The sequence below is a fragment of the Phacochoerus africanus genome, chromosome 14 (genome assembly GCF_016906955.1).
Source record: "Phacochoerus africanus isolate WHEZ1 chromosome 14, ROS_Pafr_v1, whole genome shotgun sequence".
Lineage (NCBI taxonomy): Eukaryota > Metazoa > Chordata > Mammalia > Artiodactyla > Suidae > Phacochoerus > Phacochoerus africanus.
Window position 1 is genome coordinate 51,559,956 of NC_062557.1, and position 20,182 is coordinate 51,580,137.

Below are 20,182 nucleotides of genomic sequence, written 5' to 3' on the forward strand. Positions count from 1 at the left end.
TTCTTTCATCCAACACACATTAATTTATTCATTCAACAAATATTTATTGAGCACTTTTTATGTGCCAGGCACTGTCCTAGGTAATGAGAATGAAATGGTGGAGATGAGGGAATTCCCTGGTGGCTGAACGGGTTAAGGATCTGGCATTGTTGGAGTTCCTGTTGTGGCTCAGTCGTTAACAAATCTGACTAGGAACCATGAGGTTGCAGGTTCAATCCCTGGCCTTGCTCACTGGGTTTAAGGATCCTGTGTTGCTGTGAGCTGCGGTATAGCTCGAAGATGTGTCTGGGATCTGGCGTTGCTGCGGCTGTGGTGTAGGCCAGGGGCCACAGCTCCCATTCGATCCCTAGCCTGGAAACCTCCATATGCCATGGGTGCAGCCCTAAAAAAAGACACACACACACACACAAAATCCAACTGCAGCAGCTGGGGTTGCTGTGGAGGTACAGGTTCGATCCCCTGCCCAGCACAGTGAATTAAAGGATCTGACGTTGCCACAGCTGTGGCTCAGATTAAATCCCTGGCCCGGGAACTTTCATATGCTGTGGGTGAGGCCATACAAGAAAAGAGAAAAAAAGGAGCCTATTCTGGGAAGGGGAGAATTGGGGAACAGTGGGGAATAGCACGTATACACTACTGTATAAAACAGATGATTAATGAGGACCTACTGTAGAGCACAGGAAAATCTACTCAATAGTTTGTAATAACCTATATGGGAAAAAAGAATGGATTTATTTATTTATTTATTTTTGTCTTTTTAGGGCTGTACCCGAGGCATATGGAGGTTCCCAAGCCTGGGGTCAAATCAAAGCTGTAGCTGCTAGCCTACATAGCAACAGCCATAGCAATGCCAGATCCGAGCCGCAGCTGTGACCTACACCACAGCTCAAGGCAACATGGGATCCTTAACCCACTGAGCAAGGCCAGGGATCGAACCTGCGTCGTCATGGAGACTAGCCAGATTTGTTTCCACTGAGCCAGGATGGGAACTCCTGGGTGGATACATTTATATGTATGCCTTATTCACTTATGCTATACACCTGAAACTAATAGAACTTTGTAAATACTATAAATTTTTAAAATTTTATACTCCGATAAAGCAAACTTTCTCTAGGGAAAAGCACTGCCACAGGAATGGGATGGCTGGAGAGTAGAAAGTTAGGCTAGTTTGGCTCAAAGTTAGGGAAAGAGGGTGGGTAACTCAGGTGCTGAGGTTAGAGAGATGGGTATAGGTCTGATGATGTGATTCTAGTAGGCCAAGGTGAAAACAATGGGATTTCATTCACAGGATATTTGGAAGTCATTGGAGAACTTTAAGCAGAGAGTGAGGAGAACTTAATTAGGTTTGAAAAGACCAGTCTGGTTGCTGTGTGGAGAAGGGACTACAAGGCCAGTAAGAGAACAAGGTGAGCAGTGAGGAGGCCACTGGCAGGAGGCTAGTGTTTAAGAGGCCAGGTGAGAGACAATGGTGATTTGGCCCAGCGTGGCACTGGAGATAAATAGAGAAAAATGAACCCTATTGGGTTAATGTATTTTGGAGGCAGAATACCAGGACTTGAAGAAGGATCAGAGTACAACAAGAGAGATGACCCTTGGATGCGAATCTTGGATTTGGATTTTATTAGATTCAAAAGATTATGTCTGTGCACAAAAAAAAAACGCACAGCGCTGTTAGGGTGGTCACTGAAGTGTTTTGTGAGAAACTGGAGCATCGGTAAATACTTAGCAATGAAATTGGGAACTCATTGTACCATGCTGCTTAAAAAACAGCGTAAAGTTGCCCAAAACATATACTGAGTGAAAAAAAGCACACCCCGCTCTTGCAGAATAAACTATGTATTTTCGTATCTGTGCGTAGACAAATACTAGGTAAGTATACACAGTACTGGAGAAAGGGGAGGGGGGGGTGTCTCTTTGCATTTTATGCTTTCTTTACTGTTTGAATTTTTTGCAAGGCGCATGTATTGTATCTTTTCTGTAGTTGTAAGTGTAGTTAAAAACGTTTAAGATTTCACACAAGAAGACCAGTTCCTCAGGTATCAGTGCGGCCTAGGTTGAAAGGGTCCAGAGATGCCGCTACTTGAAAGCCTAGCTTTCGATTCCGGCGCCTTTAGTCCTGGCCACGTGCTCTCTAAGCGCCGCTGGCCCGCCCCCGGCCCGCCCCCGGCCCACCCTCGACCCTGCCCATCCGCCAGGCACACCTGGGGAGCCACACACCCGCCGCGGGGGCGCCTGGGCCTCTCCACGCCGCGCATGCTCCTTTCCAGTCCGAACCCGCAGTCCAACCGCCGTGCACGCAACGCGCAAGACCACGGCCCCCTCCTCACGCCCCTTCCCCTCGAGGCGTGCGTCGCGGTGTTTTTGCGTCATCGCGCCACGCCACCACTATAGTCCGGGTGAAGATGGCGGCGGCGGTTCTCAGCGGGCCCTCTGCGGGCTCCGCGGCCGGGGTTCCTGGCGGGACCGGGGGTCTCTCGGCGGTGGTCTCGGTCCCGCGTCTTCGCCTGCTGCTGCTGGATAGCGTGTCGGGGTTGCTGCAGCCGCGAGCGGGATCCACCGTTGCCCCCGTGCATCCCCCAGCCCCCTCGGCCCCACACTTGCCGGGGCTCATGTGCCTATTGCGGCTACATGGGACGGTGGGCGGGGCCCCGGTGAGTCTGTGGCCCTCTGGCCGGCGGTCGGGTTGGAAGGTTGGCGCAGCTTTTGTGCGCAGGGGTCTTGGTGCTTTGCAGTTGCAGTGGGGAGGTGTAGGGAAGGAGAACTGGGGGCAGAAAGTGGATCCAGACATTAGTCTGGACGACATTCACCCATTTTTCTTTATCAGCCACGAATGGAAGAAATTTAGGGAAGAGGAAGGGCCTCTTTTCTATATTGCTAGGCTGTTGGTGGACACACGTGAATGGGTTCGATCCCAGGCCACATCACTCACTAGATGTATGATCTTTAGTTTCTTTTTCCTCAGGCAGTATCTGTTTCGCGGATTGTTTCGACTGAGTGAGTGGACGTATTCGACACCTGTTTACTGAGCTCTTACTGAGGGCCGGGTCCTGGGCGCTCGTTATAGATGCGATGGCGATGAACAAAATGTTATGAGAATGGTATATTAGGGACCACTGACATAGTCTGGAGAATTGCAGAGGTTTTCCTGAGGTACTGGAGTTTAGAGCGAGATCCCCAAGGATGAGTGGGTGTTGGGTAGGGAAGGAAAATGGGAAGGACGGTTCAGTCAGCGGAAGGCTCATGTGGGAAGGTCCTGTGGTGGGAACATTTTGGCTGGGGTTCAGAGGTGGCCGGAGAGAGAGTGGGCGCGATGAGGCCGTGGATAGATTATGCAGCGCTGTGTAGACTGGCTTAGAAGGGCCCTTTGGGAGTTTCTGTCGTGGCTCAGTGGGAACGAATCTGACTAGCATCCATGAGAACTCGAGTTCCATCCCTGGTGTCGCTCAGTGGGTTTAGGATCCTGCGTTGCCATGAGCTGTGGTGTAGGTCGCGGACGCTGCTCCGTTCTGGCATTACTGTGGCTGTGACGTAGGCCGGCGGCTACAGCTCCGGTTTGACCCCTAGCCTGGGAACCTCTATATGCCACGGATGTGACCCTAAAAAGACAAAAAATAAATAAATAATTAAAGAAGGGTGTTTTGGATCATGCTAGGGTAGACTCTTAGAGCCATTCAGTTGTGCAACCTAGAAACCCAGATGTCACTCTAAACACCTTCTTCATGCTCACACACCTCCATTTGCAGTCAATTAAGTCCTTTTGATTTTATCACTTAAGTAGCTTTCAGATCCATCCACTCCTTTCCGTATCTTTCCCACTGCCCCCATCTGATCTTAAATCCCCATCATCTTGCCCAGGTGAAAGTACTGATTCTAAGAAGACCTAACTATCTAACCTATGATTGGTCCACCTTTGATACTGCCTGCGCTCCATTTTCTCCCCCTTACCCTCTTCCTGATTCTACCCATGCTTCAAGACCCATGTACATGAGGTCTTCCTTGTCCAGCCTTTGTTAGTGAGACCTTCCCAGCTCTGTGCTTCCTTCCGGGAAGAGAGTTGTTGCACCTGAGGCAGTTCAATAATCTTAGCCCCAAATGGATCAGAGATGACTTCATTTATTTATATTAACATTAGTCCTCGTTGAGGGTGACAAAACCATGCCTCTGGTATCAGCCCAGTTCACCTCCTCTGACCGATGTGGTTCCTAAGTATTTCGGAAATGTTGTCTATTCTGCCCATAAATGTGTGATTTTCTTCATCCCTTTCAAGTCTTCCCCTCTTCCCTCAAGTTAAGCTACATGAACTTAATGTCTTGCTTATTTTCTCCTAAGTGTTTAAAGACTAGAAACATTTTGAGTAAAGAAGAGTTCCCCTTTAATATTTGCTTTACTGCATTTTTGGGTATATCTTGCTTTGAAACTTTTTCTACTGTGTGTTGGATTGAGAACTGTGTGGTGGGTTTCCTTTGCTTCCTTGTAGATTTTCATTCAGGGAACATTCAGTGAGTATCTGTTACGTACTAGCTACTATTCTTTTTTTTTTTTTTTTTGCTTTTTAGGGCAGCACCCGAGGCATGTGGAGGTTTCCAGGCTAGGGGTCCAATCGGAGCAACTTGGGATCCGAGCCAAGTCTGTGACCTAGACTGCAGGTCACGGCAACGCCAGCTCCTTAACCTACTGAGGGAGGCTGGGGATCGAACCTCATGGTTCCTAGTCGGATTTGTTTCTGCTGTGCCATGATGGGAACTCCTTAGCTACTATTCTTCATCTCTACGTAGATTAGTAAGCCATTATCTTTTTCCTTCACAAATTTCTAGTTTAATTGAGATGAGAAATGAAGGTAAGTGAATAAGCCTGGAGCTTGAGAGATAAAGAGATCCATTGATTGGTCAGTCCCTCTAAGCGTCATCACCAACTTTGCTTTCCCACAGGTACTGCAAACTTAGTAGTTTCCAAATGGAGCTACCTGAGCACAGTTCACAATTTCTGGCTTGTGTTGTAGCAACTGGTCTCCTAACTGATCTCCTTGCTTTCAGTCTTGCTCTTTTTAATCCATTTCCCACACAGTAGCCAGAGTGAGCTTTCTAAAGCAAAATCCAGATCCTGTTTGCTGCCTTTAAAAATCCTTCAGTACCTGGGCTTTCCTGCCTCAGGGCCTTTGCACTTACAGCCTTCTGCTTTTTAGAATCCCTCCCTATGCTTCCCTACCACCCTATCTTTTCAACTCAGTATTTATTTGTTATTGCCTTTGGGAAACCTTTGCAAACCACCTATGCTTGGCTACTCTTTATTACACTGTATTGAAATTATTACACTCAACCTCCTCCCATACCTACACAACTGGGCTTTGCTTTGTTTTGTTTTTGCGTGTAGTTTAAAAAAGAAAAACTTATGGAAAATTTCAAATGACCCAAAAGTAGAGCAAATAGTATTTTGAAACACCCACCCTATGTTCTCTTTATCACCCCAATTTTTAAAAATTTTTTTTTACACAATGATTTTTATTTTTTTCATTATAGCTGGTTTATAGTGTTGTGTCAGTTTTCTACTGTACAGCAAGGTGACCCAGTTACACATACAAACATACATTCTTTTTCTCATATCCTCCATCATGCTCCATCATAAGTGACTAGATACAGTTCCCAGTGCTATACAACAGGATCTCATTGCTTATTCAGTCCACTGGCAATAGGCTGCATCTATTAACCCCACGTCCCCAGTCCATCCCGCTCCCTCCCCCTCCTCCTCCCCAACCACGAATCTGTTCTCCAAGTCCATGGTTTTCTTTCTGTGGAAAGGTTCATTTATGCTATATATTAGATTCCAGATGTAGGAGTTCCCATCATGGTGCAGTGGAAACAAATCCAACTAGGAACTGTGAGGTTGCGGGTTCGATCCCTGGCCTTGCTCAGTGGGTTAAGCATCTGGTGTTGCTGTGAGCTGTGGTGTAGGTTGCAGATGTGGCTCAGATCTGGCGTGGCTGTGGCTGTGGCTCTGATTGGACCGCTAGCCTGGGAACCGCCATATGCTACCGGTGCGGCCCTAAAAAGCAAAAAAAAAAAAAGATTTCAGATATAAGTGATATCATATGGTATTTATCTTTCTCTTTCTGACTTATTTCACTTAGTATGAGAGTCTCTAGTTCCATCCATGTGGCTGCAAATGGCATTATTTTGTTCTTTTTAATGGCCGAGTAGTGTTCCATTGTGTATATACACCACATCTTCTTAAGCCAGTCATCTGTCCGTGGACATTTAGGTTGCTTCCATGTCTTGGCTATCGTCTTTATCACCCAAATTTAACAATGAACATTTTGCCAGTCTGTTTCACTCCCACTTTCCCAACTCTGCCTCCCACCTCCCTGTCCCTGTAAAGCATTTTAAAGCAAATCTCATATCTCATTTCCCCTGTAATTGCACATACTTTGAAGGATAGAGGGTCTTGTTCTTCATGTTCCAAGGGCTTTGTACTGTCCTATCCTGTAGCCAGTAGCCGGTGATCTTTTTAAAAATTTCAATAAGATTATAGCATCCTCCTGCTTGAAGCCGTACAGTAACTTATTGCACCAGGCCTTACGCAGTGTGGCCTCTGCTGGCCTCTTGACTTCATCTCCCATGACTCCTGGCCTGTCTTCACTGTGCTCCAGCCACCCAGGCTGGTTTTATTTCTGCAGCAGCTGAGGCCATTGCTCATCAGTTCCTTCATTCTTTGCTGGGAGACTCCCTAGTGAGGAGGCTGCTTATTTAGGTCTCAGCTTACATGCCATCATTTCAGAGGGAGGCTTTCCTAAACACCTTGTTTTATTTATTTTTTAAATTTATTTTTCTTTTTTTGGACGCACTGGGGGCATATGGAAGTTCCCAGGCCAGGTATTGAATCCAAGCCACAGCTGAGACCCGAGCTGCAGCTGTGGTAATGCCGGATCCTTTAACCCTCTGCACTGATCCAGTCTGGATTCTTAATCCACTGTGCCACATTGGGAATTCTGTAAACACTCTTAAAAAATACAGTAGTCCATCCCATTTTGGTTGTTCTTAGTTTATTCCGTTATTATCTGTCAGGTTCTTTTTCTCTTTTTACTTGGTTTAAATTCCATCATAATCACTTCCTTGCCCCTTTCCCGTTATTGTGCTTGCCTGGCAGCACCCCATCTATGTTAAATCCAGCTCTGCTTTTTTGGTGCCTGCACTTGCACAGCTCGGCACAGCTGGAGAAAAACATAACATGTTTCCCGATTGGCTGTCTCACTCTCTTTTCCCTCATCCTTCCTGATGAGGAGTTTATTTGTTGGAAAAGTCTTAACCATGATAAAATAAATTACTTTTGTTTATAATTTTATCAATTCCCTAAAGAATCGAGGACATGATTTCGTGATATTATGCCTCACAATTTCTATTTGGAAATTCCTTTTTTTTTTTCTTCTTCTTCTTTTTCAGCCACCCCTGGGACATATGGAAGTTCCCAGGCCAGGGATCAAACCCACGCTTGCATAGTGGCCGGAGCTGCTGCAGTCAGATCCTTAACCCACTGTGCCACAGTCTTCTTTAACCTTTTAAAATTTCTTTAATTTTGAAATGTCTCTTTTCTCTCTCCTTTCTCTTCCCCTGGACCTCCCACCCCTGCTCAGCAGGTGACACAGATACGTAATACCTCCTCCGTTCTTTACCCGGCTTTAAATGTCTGCTTTGAGAGGGACCTAATCTTTGCCCCCCCCCCCGCCCTTTTAAAGTTTTCTTGAAGTAGAGTTGATTTACAGTGACGTGATAATTTCTCCTGTACGACAGAGTGGTTCAGTTCAACGTATACATCCATTCTTTTCCCACATAGATTATCACAGAATGTGAGGTAGGGTTCCCTGTGCTCTACAGCAGGTCCTTCTGGGCCAGTCATTCCACGTACCACAGTGCACATCCAGCTGGTCTCATTTTATGTTTGTTTGTTTTTGGCTGGCCTCACTTGAAATTCATGGCCATCATCTCTAGTGGACCCTTAGTGCTGCCTGGCAATCCTGTTGCATTTCCACTTTCCTAGACAACGTTTTTTTTTTGTCTTTTTTTTTTCTTTTTCTAGGACCACATCCACGGCATATGGAGGCTCCCAGGCTAGGGGTCCAGTTGGAGCTGCAGCCGCCAGCCTAGGCCAGAGCCATAGCAATGCGGGATCCGAGCCGCGTCTGCGACCTACACCACAGCTCATGGCAATGCCGGATTCTCAACCCACTGAGCAAGGTCAGGGATCGAACCCGCAACCTCATCATACCTAGTTGGATTTGTTAATAACAGAGCCACGATGGGAACTCCTCCTAGAGGACTTCTGATTACATCTTTCCATCCTTACCTTTATCCGATGACCTTCCTTCCCATTTCACTGAGAAAGTAGGTAGAGTAGGCTGGGAACTCCCAGAGGCTCCCACCACCATGTCTGCCAGCTTCCCCGTGTCTGTGCCTGTATGCTCTGCCGTCCCTCCCATTGTTAGGGGTGAGCTGGGCCATGCCCCTGCCAAGGCCAGCCCTCTGCTTATACGCACGTATCCCTTCTCCACTTACACAAGTACATCGCTTCTCTACTTCATCATCAGCTTCTCCCTCTCTGTTAGGTCATTTTCATCAGCGCATAGCTCAAGACTGCTTAAAAAAAGTCTCCCTCCAGCTCCTGCTCCACTTCTCTACTTCTCTTTATGGCAGAACTTCTCAGAAAAAGAGTCGTTGTCATTTGCATTTTCTTCCATTCTTCTTTTTCTTTTTTTTTAGATATTACTTTGAAATGATGTACAGCTTGTAGAAAATTTGAAATAATATACCCTTCACCTAGATTCTCTATTTTTTCATTTTATTTTTTTATTATTCAAATGAATTTATCACATCTGTAGTTGTATAAGGATTATAACAATCCAGTTTCACAGGATTTCCATCCCACACCCCCCAAACTGTCTCCTTTGGAGACCTTAAGTTTTTCAATGTCTGTGAGTCAGCATCTGTTCTGCAAAGAAGTTCGGTCTGTCCTTTTTTCAGATTCCACATGTCAGTGAAAGCATTTGATGTTGGTGTCTCATTGTATGGCTGACTTCACTTAGCATGATAGTTTCTAGGTCCATCCATGTTGCCAAAAATGCTGGTATTTCATTACTTTTAATGGCTGAGTAATATTCCATTGTGTATATGTCAACAGTCTAAAGTCTTTTTCCTGGAGGCTGAGAATCTCCTCATCGCTTAGCTGATTTTCTGGGGTTTTTCCTTTCTCCCTCATCTAAGGTACAGTTCTCTGTCTTCTCATTTTTATAGGTTTTTGATGTGACCTTTTTACAGAAAATAGGGTTGTAGCCTCTCTTACTTCTGGTGTCTGCCTCCCTTGTGGCTCAAGTCGGTATGGGGGCTTGCTGTAGGCTTCCGGATGGGAGGGACTGATGCCTGCCCACTGGTAGGTGGAGCTGATTCTAATCCCTCTGGTGGGTGGGACTTGGTCTCTGGATGGGATTAGAGGTGGGCTGTGTGCCTGAGGGGTCTTAGGCAGCCTCTTTACTGAGGGGTGGTGCTGGGATCCCACCTGGATTGTTGTTTGCCCTGGGGCTTCTCAGTGCTGACTGATGGGTGCGGCCAGGTCTTCCCAAAAGGCCCACCTCCAGAGAAAGGCACGCTGCTGAATATTCCCGAGAGCTTTGCTTCCAATGTTCTTCCCTCACAACAAGCCACATTCACCCCTGTTTTCCCAGGATGTCCTGCAAGAACTGCAGTCAGGTTTGACCCAGATTCCTATGGAGACTTTGCTTTGCCCTGGGACCCCATGCACATGAAAGTCTGTGTGTGCCTTTTAAGAATGGGGTCTCCGTTTCCCCCAGTCCAGTGGAGCTCCTGCACACAAGCCCCACTGGCCGTCAATGCCAGATGCTCCAGGGGCTCTTTCTCCCAGTGCCAGATCCCCACATGTGAGAGTTTGATGTGGGACTCAGAACTCTCACTCCCTGTGGGTGAGTCTCTGTGAACCAGTTAGTTTCCAGTCTGTGGGGCTTCCCACCCAGGAGATATGGGGTTGTTTATATCACGAAATCGCCCCTCCTACCTCTTGATGTGGCCTCCTCTTTGTCTTCTGGAGTAGGATATCTTTTTTAAGGTTTCTGGTCCATTTGAGTGAAGATTGCTCAGCTTTTAGTTGTGAATTTTGTTGTTTTTAGGAGAGAAGTTGAGCTCCAGTCCTTCTATTCCGCCATCTTCATCCCATCTCTAGATTCTCTAAATGTCACCATTTTATCATTATTATTTTTTTGGCTGTGCCCTTGGCATGTGGAAGTTCCCAGGCCAGGGACCGAACCCGAACCATAGCAGTGACCCAAGCTGCTGCAGTGACAGTGCCGGATTCTTAACCCGCTGTGCCACAAGAGAACTTTAACTTCACTTTTTGCTTTACTTTTTAGGGCTGCATCTGTAGCATATGGAGGTTCCCGGCCTAGGGATCGAACCAGAGCCTACGCCACAGCCATAGCAACGCAGGATCCAAGCCGTGTCTTTGACCTACACCATAGCTCACAGCAACGCTGGATCCTTAACCCACTGAGCAAGGCCAGGAATCGAACCTGTATCCTCGTGGATACTAGTCGGGTTCATTTCCACTGAGGCACAACGGGAACTCCCATAAATGCATATTTGTTTTATCTCTCTGTGCATGTTTTTCTCTGGGTCCACGTTGGGGGACGTTGCAGACATGATGCCCTTTTGCCTCTGAATACTTGCGTGTGTCCAGCCTTGAAAACAATGACGTTCCCTTGCGTAACCACATTCCATCATCAAAGTCAGAAAATCAACACTGATACAGTAAATGATTTAATATATAGATCTTATTCCAATTTTGTCAGTTGTCCTAAGTGTCCTCAAAGTTTTTTTATAGTAAAAGAAAAATTTCTTAGGATCTTGACATTTTCAAAGACTACAGGATAGTTATTTTATAGCATGTACCTCAGTTTGTCTGCTGTTTTCTTTTTTTTTTTGTCTTTTGTGTTTTGTCTTTTTTAGGGCTGCACCTGCGGCATATGGAGGTTCCCAGGCTGGGAGTCGAATTGGAGCTGTAGCTACTGGCCTATGCCAGAGCCACAGCAACGCGGGATCCGAGCCGCATCTGCGACCTACACTACAGCTCATGGCAACACCGGATCCTTAACCCACTGAGCAAGGCCAGGGATCAAACCCGAACCCTCATGGTTCCTAGTCGGATTCGTTAATCACTGAGCCACGGCAGGAACTCCCTGTCCGCTGTTTTCTGATGATTATGTTCAGATTGTATATTTTTGGTGAGCATCTTGCAGAAATGCTGTATGCCTTTCTTGCTGCATCGTATCAAGAGACAGGCCATGTCTCTTTGTCCCATTCCTGGGGATAGTAACTTTGATGATGGGTTAAGGTGATGTCTGCCAGCTTTCCTCAGTGAAAAGTTAGGTTTTTCCCTGTGGGGAGCTTGTATAATATTGTGTCTTGACACCCTTTCACCCACTCATCTTGGTGTCCAGTAGAGACACTCCCTTGAGTGCGTCATGACTCTGTTAGTTGTCCCTTAGAACTCATTCCATTTAGGCTTTTTGCCTAACTACTTCACTGAGATACCACCTTCCTAGGCACCTGGTAAGTCTTGAAGGTCACTAGTGACCATCAAGATGTTAAGTTCAAAGGTCAGATTTGGGTCCTCCTATTGCTTGACTTGTCTGTAGTATTCGTGACCATTGGTCACTCCTTTCTTGCACATTTTTCTCTTTTTTTAATGGCTGCACCCCAACACATGGAAGTTCCTGGGCCAGGGGTTAAAGCCAAGCCGTAGTTGTGACCCATGCTGCAGCTGTGGCAGTGCCGCATCCTTTTAACCCGCTACACCAGGCCGGGATCTGAACCCACACCTCCGCAGCAACCCCAGCCACTGCAGTTGAATTCTTGTTTGTCTTTTGTCCTTTTTAGGGCAGCACCTGCGGCATATGGAGGTTCCCAGGCTAGGGGTCTAATTGGAGCTGTAGCCACCGGCCTACGCCAGAGCCACAGCAATGTCAGATCCCAGCCATGTCTGTGACCTACGCCACAGCTCACGGCAACACTGGATCCTTAACCCACTGAGTGAGGCCAAGGATCGAACCTGCAACCTCATGGTTCTTAGTCGGATTTGTTTTTGATGCACCACGACAGGAACTCCTGCAGTTGGATTCTTAACCCACTGCATCACAGCAGGAACTCCTCTGTCTATAACCTTTTGAGGAACTGCTGGGCTGTTTTCCAAAGTGGCTGCACCATTTTATATTCCCGCAGGCAACATGTGAGTGCATCAGTCTGTCTCCCTCTCCTTTTCCTCTGCTCAGGTGGCCTTTTAGAGCGGGCTGTGTGTCCGCTGCACATGAAACGCTGTCTTCTGTCCCTGCTTTCCTTCCTTAGTCCGCTTTATTCTTCTCTGTAGCACCTGGCGCTGTCCAGTATGCTGTTTCTTATTTGGTCGTATGTTTATTTCTGTCTCCTCAAAGAACATCCGCTCCCTAGCACCTCAAACAGTGGATCACATGAAGCAGATAAATAAATGTTGGTTGAGTAAATGATCACCATTTCCCTTCATGAGACAGAGACCTTATTTATTTTATTCAGCTCTGTATTCCTTCATCTGACTCAGTGCGGAACATGTTTGTTGAAGGAATGAGTGATGCGTCCGCTTGGGGAGACCCAGGGGCCGGGAGGGGAAACATCTGGGAGACGGAGAGGTCGCTTGGGGGAGGGCCGAGGAGGAAACCTCCTCAGGGCTCCCAGCCGTGGGGGAAGGAGGCTCCGATTGCCTTGGTCTGTGCTGGCACTTGCAGCTCGAGGACGCTAGGAATGGCGGGAGGAGGATTTGTTTGGGGTGAAGGGAGGAGGGTGTGGGATGAGTTCAGGGTCCAGTCAGCGAGCATTTCGGGATGTCCCTCGGGGCTGGGTGCCGTCCAGGGAAACGGGTGAGGGAGCTTGTCTTGGAAGCCTGGTAGCTGGGCTGAGCGGGGCTGTCTAGCCCGCTGGACAGCAGGGATTTGTTGGGTAGGAGGTGGGGCGGGGTCAGGTAAGGTGTAACCTGAGGAAGGCCTGCGGGACAGGCTGCTGTGTGTGTCACCTACTGAGAATAGGGCCAAGGCCAGAGGCCTCTAGAGGAGTAGTCTTTGGCCTCAAAGGGGGACTTCGTTCAGCAACAGCTTCAGGGATGCAGGGGCAGGGAAGGGCTTGGAGAAGTCCTGTGTCTTTAGCGTCCTGTCCCTGACGCGCTTCCTTCTTTTCTTCCAGAACCTTTCAGCTGTTGGGGCGTTGGTGGGTCTCAGTAATGCCCGTCTTGGTTCTATCAAAACTCGGTAAGTCTTTACCCTGTTTTTTTTTTTTTTTTTTTCTCCAGGGGCATGTTTCTTTCTTACTTTCTTTTTCTTTCTTTTTTTTTTTTTTTGGCCTCCCTTTGGCATATGGAGTTCCCGGGCCAGGGATCAGATCCAAGCCTCAGTTTCCACTTAAGCCACTATGGCAACACCAGATCCTTACTTAACCCACTGTGCCGGGCTGGGGATCAAACCAGCATCCCAGCACTCCCAAGATGTCACCGATCCTGCTGTGCTACAGAGGGAGCTCCAAGGGGGATGTTTCTTCAGGAAGAGGGCTATACACCTGCCCCTCTGTTTTCTCCACCCCATGGATTCAGGAGGTTGCTCCACCCCCAAGAAGGTGGAGAGTTTGATTTTTCCATGAGCTCGTTTGTGTTGAACCCGACCGATTTCAGCTTTCAGGTTCCCTGTGCCCCTCCTTCCATCCCCTTCTTCCTGCTGCCTGCACCTCCCTCCAAGTCCTCCAAGCACGTCAGGAGTTAGAAGTCGAGGTGGATCTGGAGATGATGTCTTTCTCTAGCTCAGTGAGGGTAAAAGAGTGGAGAACAGCTTTCTCTGCAGTCTAGCCACCTCCCACTCATCATCACTCACCTCTTTCTGGTAAGGTTTGAGGGCCTGTGTCTGCTGTCCCTGCTGGTGGGGGAGAGCCCCACGGAGATGTTCCAGCAGCACTGTGTCTCCTGGCTTCGGAGCATCCAGCAGGTCCTGCAGGTAAGGCCTCAGCTGCCACCCTGCCTTCGCCCCCACCCCCAGCCGTGCTGTATTCTCCATCCTGGATGTGGTATGACTTTGAGGCTTAGAAACTGAGTTCTGAAGTTCCCGCCGTGGCTCAGTGGTTAACGAATCCGACTAGGAACCATGAGGTTCTGGGTTCGATCCCTGGACTTGCTCAGTGGGTTAAGAATCCGGTGTTGCCGTGAGCTGTGGTGTGGGTCACAGAGGCAGCTCAGATCCCGCGTTGCTGTGGCTCTGGCGTAGGCTGGCAGCTGTGGCTCTGATTAGACCCCTAGCCTGGGAACCTCCATGTGCCCCTGGAGCGGCCCAAGAAATGGCAAAAATTCAAAAAAAAGAAAGAAGAAACTGAGTTCTGAAGACCCACTAATTAGAGTAGTTTCCTTCTAGCAGGGAGGATAAGCTTCAAATAGAAACATCTTGTTAAACTTTTTGATATTTTTATCTACTGCTTATTTTAATGCATTTGACCTTTCACACATTGTCACCTCTGACTGTTTCACTTCCTCATTAGCTTTTCTAATGAGTGATGTTTCTAAAGTTCTTATTCCCGGGTGTTTGCTTCTTTTTCCCTAGCCTTCCTCTTTTTTTTTCTTTTAGGCTGCACCTGCAGCATATGGAAGTTCCCAGGTTAGGGTTCGAATTGGAGCTGCAGCTGCTGGCCTGCGCCATAGCGTCACCAGATCTGAGCTGCATCTGCACCCTACACCATGGCTCACGGCAATGCTGAATCCTTAACCCACTGAGCAGGGCCAGGAATTGAACCTGCGTCCTCATGAATACTAGTTGGATTCATTACTGCTGAGCCACGACAAGAATTCTCTTCCTCTTTTTTTTTTTTTTGTCTTTTTAAGGCCACACCTGTAGCATATGGAGGTTCCCAGGCTAGGGGTCTAATTGGAGCTGTAGCTGCCAGCCTTCACCACAGCCACAGCAACGACAGATCTGAGCCGGATCTGCGACCTACACCACAGCTCACGGCAGCACCGGATCCTTAACCCATTGAGTGGGGCCAGGGATTGAACCTGCATCTTCATGGATACTAGTCTGATTCATTACTGCCGAGTAACAGTGCAGAGTCCAAATTTACATCCTTTGGTGACATCCCCACTTAGTTTTTCCACAAGCGTATTCTGAGCACACGTGGCAGGCTGTGTGCTGAGCTCTGAGGAGACGTGATGAGATGTACTTGGACCCTGCGTTCATGGGGCTGAGAGTCGATCGCAGGGTTTGGGAAACGTTCTGGGAAGTAAATGTTTACCGGTAGTAAAATGTTTTAGGCTTTACAAACCACTTACGGGTTCCGTTGCATAGTATTTCTTCCTTGGTTTGGTTTCCAACCCTTTAAAAATGTAAAAACCATTCTTAGCTTGTGGGCCGTGCAGAAACAGGCAGTCACGGTCCATAGCTCGCTGATCCCTGTTCTGATGGAAGCGACTCCGTCATGCCCTGAGTGTGAAGGGACAAACTGCAGTAGGTGCCCTGGAGGGGAAGGAGGGGGGCTCTGAGCACGGCTAGTGCGATGCTGACCCAGACCGGGTGGTGCGGGTGGTGGCGGGATCAGGGTCAATGGTTCAGGGGCTTTTCTGAGCTGATGCGTAGGAGTAGGTCGGGCTCAGTTTTCTCAGTGTTCTGAGTGTGCAGAAACCCTGAGAAAAGAGTTTGGCCCATTTGAAGAATCGCAAGCAGGCTGGTGTGGCTGGAGTTGATGAGGTGCGACTGGGGAGGGAGGTGATATTGTAGGCCTGCTAAGGAGTTTAGTTTTTATTGTTGGAACAGTGGGAATTTGTGGAAGGTTTTCAGTCGGGGGAAGGAGGTGGTGGTGACATGATCAGATTTTCACTCAGAAATGCCACTCTGGCCGCTGTGTGGAGAAAGGATCAGAAAGGAGCCAGAGTGGCAGCAGAAGGACCATGTGGAAGGCACTAGAGGGACCCCGGAGAGCATTCCCAGCGGCCTGGACGAGGGAGGCAGCAGTAGAAAAGATGAGAAGTAGAGGTTTAGAGGCAAAGTAGACAGGTTCTGATGATGGAATAGGGTCAGGGAGAGGGGGTGTCCGGGTAACGCCAGAGTCTCAGAGCCCCGGAAGACAGCCTGGTGCAGAGGGGAGTGGTGAAAATTCCAGGAGGACGGCCTTGGCCATCAGCAGAAGCCCTGTCAGAAGCATCCCCCTCTCCTGGCGCCAGCGAAGTGACCGGATGTCTGAGTGTAGCCCCGAGGCTTCAGTGGGCGGGGGCGTCAGGCAGTGTGTTTTACAGGAGGGACGAGTTCTCAGCATTCAGGTGGCAGTTGAGGCAGAGGATGAGGCTCAGGTGATCAAGTCGGGTACTTACACAGACTGGATTTTGAGGTACCCCTCATTCAGTGGTCAGGTGGGAGAGATGAGCTTACAAAGGAGGCGGAAAGGCGATAACCAGGCGCGGGGGTTGGATGGGGTGCAAGCGGAGAGGGCACAGTCGTCTCTCTGTGCGCCCCTCTGAACTGGAACGAGACGAGGGCTGGAAATTGTTTGTCAGCTGAAGGGGCGTGAGACCGGGAACGTGTGTCTGCTGGAGCCGTGGACACTGAAGCCCGATTGCCCTGGAGTGAGCGCCGAGGGGGAGGCCTAGAAATCAGGGAGGCAGGTGGTCTTGTCAGGGCGTCTGGCTGTAGTGGTAAGGGAGAGATAGGGGGCCACAACTGAGATGGAGCGAGTGGAGGCTGAGCTCAGGAGGAGGATTCTTAGGATGGGAGAGACTGGAGCTTGTCCCAGTGCTGGGCGGGCAGGCAGAATCCTGAGAGGGGCTGTTAACCGTGTCAGGTTCCGAGAAGCAGGGAGGGGGTAGAAGGGATCGTCTGGGATGGGAGGAAGCAGAGCGGGGATGGAGATGGAGTTCGGGGCTGGCGAGGAAGCTGAGGGAGTTCCCATCTTTGGGCTTCAGCTTTTTCTGAAGGCGCAGGTTGGGTGGTGTAGAGGTGACGGAGGTGGAAGAGGGGCTGAGTAGCAGAGGGAGCCAAGCAGTGAGATGCAGTAGGATCGCTGGACAGTCAGTCTTGAGGGCTGGTTTGTAGCTGGTGCTCCCTAGTCTGCCTTTCTAACAAGCCAGTCTTATTTGTTTAATTAACCTGTGGCCTGTGGTCTAGCAGGAGGCAATGTGCTGAATGCTTTTTCTTTAGATAAATGTTAATTTTCTAGGGAAGTCCTAAATTCACACCCTTTTTCCTCCGTGAGTTCCAGGGTTGGTTTGAGCCACCTGGAAGCAAGCTCAGAGGGATGGGGCAGTTTTGTTGTGGCCAAGACTTTTTTCGGTCTGAGAAGCCCTCCTCTCCCTTCCTGGCAGGGAAATGCAGGAAGGGAGCATCAAGAAACTCTTGAGATTGGCTGGTTAGTCAGCTTTAAGGTGTGGCTTTTTACAGTTTTTTCCAAACAAGTTCTTAGGGCCCCCAGACACCCATAGTATAAAATGTGAACACACGTCCTTTCTGTGGGCAGATATGTTACTTTGGATGCTCTGTATCTTTAGTGCAGTCTATTCCCAGTGGATTTGATGGTAATATTGACATCAACTGTGGTGTTTGTCAAAAGCCTTTCTCATTCCCCCTCGCTGACCGTGAAGGCGAGGTTGGGAGCATGGGGTGTTGTTGCTTTCTAGTCCCAGGACCCGCCCCCCACCATGGAGTTGGCCGTGGCTGTCCTGAAGGACCTACTCCGCTATGCGGCCCAGCTTCCTACACTCTTCCGGGACATCTCCATGAACCACCTCCCTGGCCTTCTCACCTCCCTGCTGGGCCTCAGACCGGAGGTGAGACGCTCCCCCTTCCCCACCCCTCAGCCCCTCTTCCTGTTGGCTTCATTTGCACCTGTGGATTAAGGAGAGTGATGGGCAGTGGCTGGGGAGTAGGACTGAAGAAGTGAGAAGAGGGAGCCACCAAGAAGAAGGTGGAGGGACCTGGGGAGGGGGAGGGGGAGATGGGGTCTGTTGGGGCGTCGGCCTCCCAGCCTCTTCCTTACTTTGTTTTTCCCACAGTGTGAACTCTCTGCACTGGAAGGAATGAAGGCTTGTATGACGTATTTTCCCCGGGCGTGTGGATCTCTCAAAGTAAGTATTCATGGAAGCTCCTCTCCCCGCCCAGCATAAACCTTGGTAGCTGTCTCACCTCAGATTCCGATGCTGAGGTTTTAGGTACCTGTCTTCTGATTATTGTCACCTATCTCCACAGCTGTAATTATGCCACCTCGTGGCCTTAAATGCTTTCTCACTTAATTGTCATAGATACATTGAAATTAAGTAACTTGCTTAAGGTCTGATGCCAAAGCCAGGCTCTTACCCCTGGACACCTTCCTCTTTCTGCCCTGCCTTCTCTGTACCTCTAGAATGCCTGCCCATTTTTTATTTTGTTCCTAAAGCTCTTGTAATTTCCTCCAGGAAGGCTTCCTGATTTACTTCTTCCCTAGATCAACTTCTCCAGCACTTTCTGCGCCTTATATTCCTGACTAATTTCCCTCCATGACTTCCCTACCCTGTCCCCCGAATTGTCATGATCAATACAGAGGTGGCTGTGCAGCGGGGCCTTAGCAGGTCAGAGAGGCAGGGTGGAGATAGGTCAGGTGTGGGAGGAGAGAGGTCAGTGAGAAAATCTGAGTTTTGTTTTCAAGGAGATTCACAAAAAAATGAACTTTTAATAAATTCTGCCAAAACAGGGCCTTTGGAATTGCACATTTGTTTGCAGAATAATTTGATGCCAACTAGTACCTAAGAACAAACAGGTGTTCTGTCGATTAAATGCTCTCTCTTGTTACGATACATTCATTGTTGCTTGAAAAACCATTGGGCATCCTCTTACTCAGATGGATGCACAAATCTGTGGAGAATTGTAATTAGTGGCAAATTAGCATTTTGTTTTGTTTTTTTTTGTATAACTGATGTGGTTAATCATAGTAATTATTACCAACTAATGAGGAGTTTGCCATTCAGGTTGCCTTGAAAGTAAGATCACATGGTTCTGTGACCAAGTCAGAAAAAGTAAAAGTGGAAAGGGAACTGGTCCTAAGTCGGTACCTGCTGTGTGTCAGGCACTCTGCCGAGGATCTAAGATGGGTTGTCTTATTTGGTCATCACAGTAGTTCTGTGGAATCGGTGTCACCAAAGTAAATAAGGAGAGACAGGTCTAGGAGGTTTTTTTGCTTGTTTTTTAAACATATAGATTCTTTTTTATATTCTTTTCCATCATGATCTATCCTAGGAGATTGGCTGTAGTTCCCTGTGCTATACAGTAGGACCCTGTTGTTTATCCTTTATAAATATAATTGTCTCTACTAATCCCAAGCTCCCAGTCCATCCCTCTCTCTCGCCCACCCCCTTGGCAACCACAAGTCTGTTCTTTATGTCTGTGAGTCTGTTTCTGTTTTGTAGACAGGTTCATTTGGGTCCTATTTTAGATTCCCATATGGTATTTATCTTTCTCTTTCTGACTGACTTCACTTAGTATGATAATCTCCAGTTCCATCCATGTTGCTGCAAATGGCATTGATTTGTTCTTTTTTATGGCTGAATAGTATTCCATTGCATAGGTGTACCACATCTTCTTAATCCATTCACCTGCAGATGGATGGACATTTAGGTTGTTTCTGTGTCTTGGCTATTGTGAATGATGCTGCTATGAACATTGGGGTTCACGTATCTTTTTGAATTATAGTTTTATCCAGATATATGCCCAGGAGTGGGATGGCTGGATCATATGATAGTTCTATATTTAGTTTTCTGAGGAACCTCCATACTGTTTTACATAGCGGTTGTACCAGTTTACATTCCCACCAACAGTGTGGGAGGGTTCCCTTTTCTCCACACCCTCTGTAGCATGTTATTTGTATATTGATTTATTAATGATGGCCATTCTGACTGGTGTGAGATGATATCTCATTGTAGTTTTGATTTGCATTTCTCTGATAATTAGTGGTGATGGGTATTTTTCATGTTCCTACTGGCCTGTCCGGATGTCTTTGGAGAAATGTCTGTTTAGGTCTTGAGCCCATTTGTCAGTTGGGTTGTTTTTTTTGCTGAGTTATATGTATTTTGGAGATTAAACCCTTGTCCGTTGCATCATTTGCAACTATTTTCTCCCATT

General features: G+C 48.0%; 1 protein-coding gene across 3 annotated transcripts in view; it reads left to right on the forward strand.

Annotated features, from left to right (window-relative positions):
* Positions 1-20,182, forward strand: part of PELP1 (proline, glutamate and leucine rich protein 1) — a 73,114-nt gene that overhangs the window by 22,103 nt on the left and 30,829 nt on the right. Inside the window, exons 1-5 of one of the 3 annotated variants that reach the window (XM_047757957.1) lie at positions 2,193-2,651; positions 13,260-13,324; positions 13,951-14,056; positions 17,710-17,859; positions 18,085-18,156. In XM_047757957.1, the coding sequence (XP_047613913.1) occupies positions 2,403-2,651; positions 13,260-13,324; positions 13,951-14,056; positions 17,710-17,859; positions 18,085-18,156 (642 nt within the window). In that variant the 5' untranslated portion in view covers positions 2,193-2,402. Of the gene's footprint in view, positions 1-2,192; positions 2,652-13,259; positions 13,325-13,950; positions 14,057-17,709; positions 17,860-18,084; positions 18,157-20,182 lie in introns of those variants that run through there. The other 2 variants (XM_047757958.1, XM_047757959.1) reach the window with 2 other exon arrangements.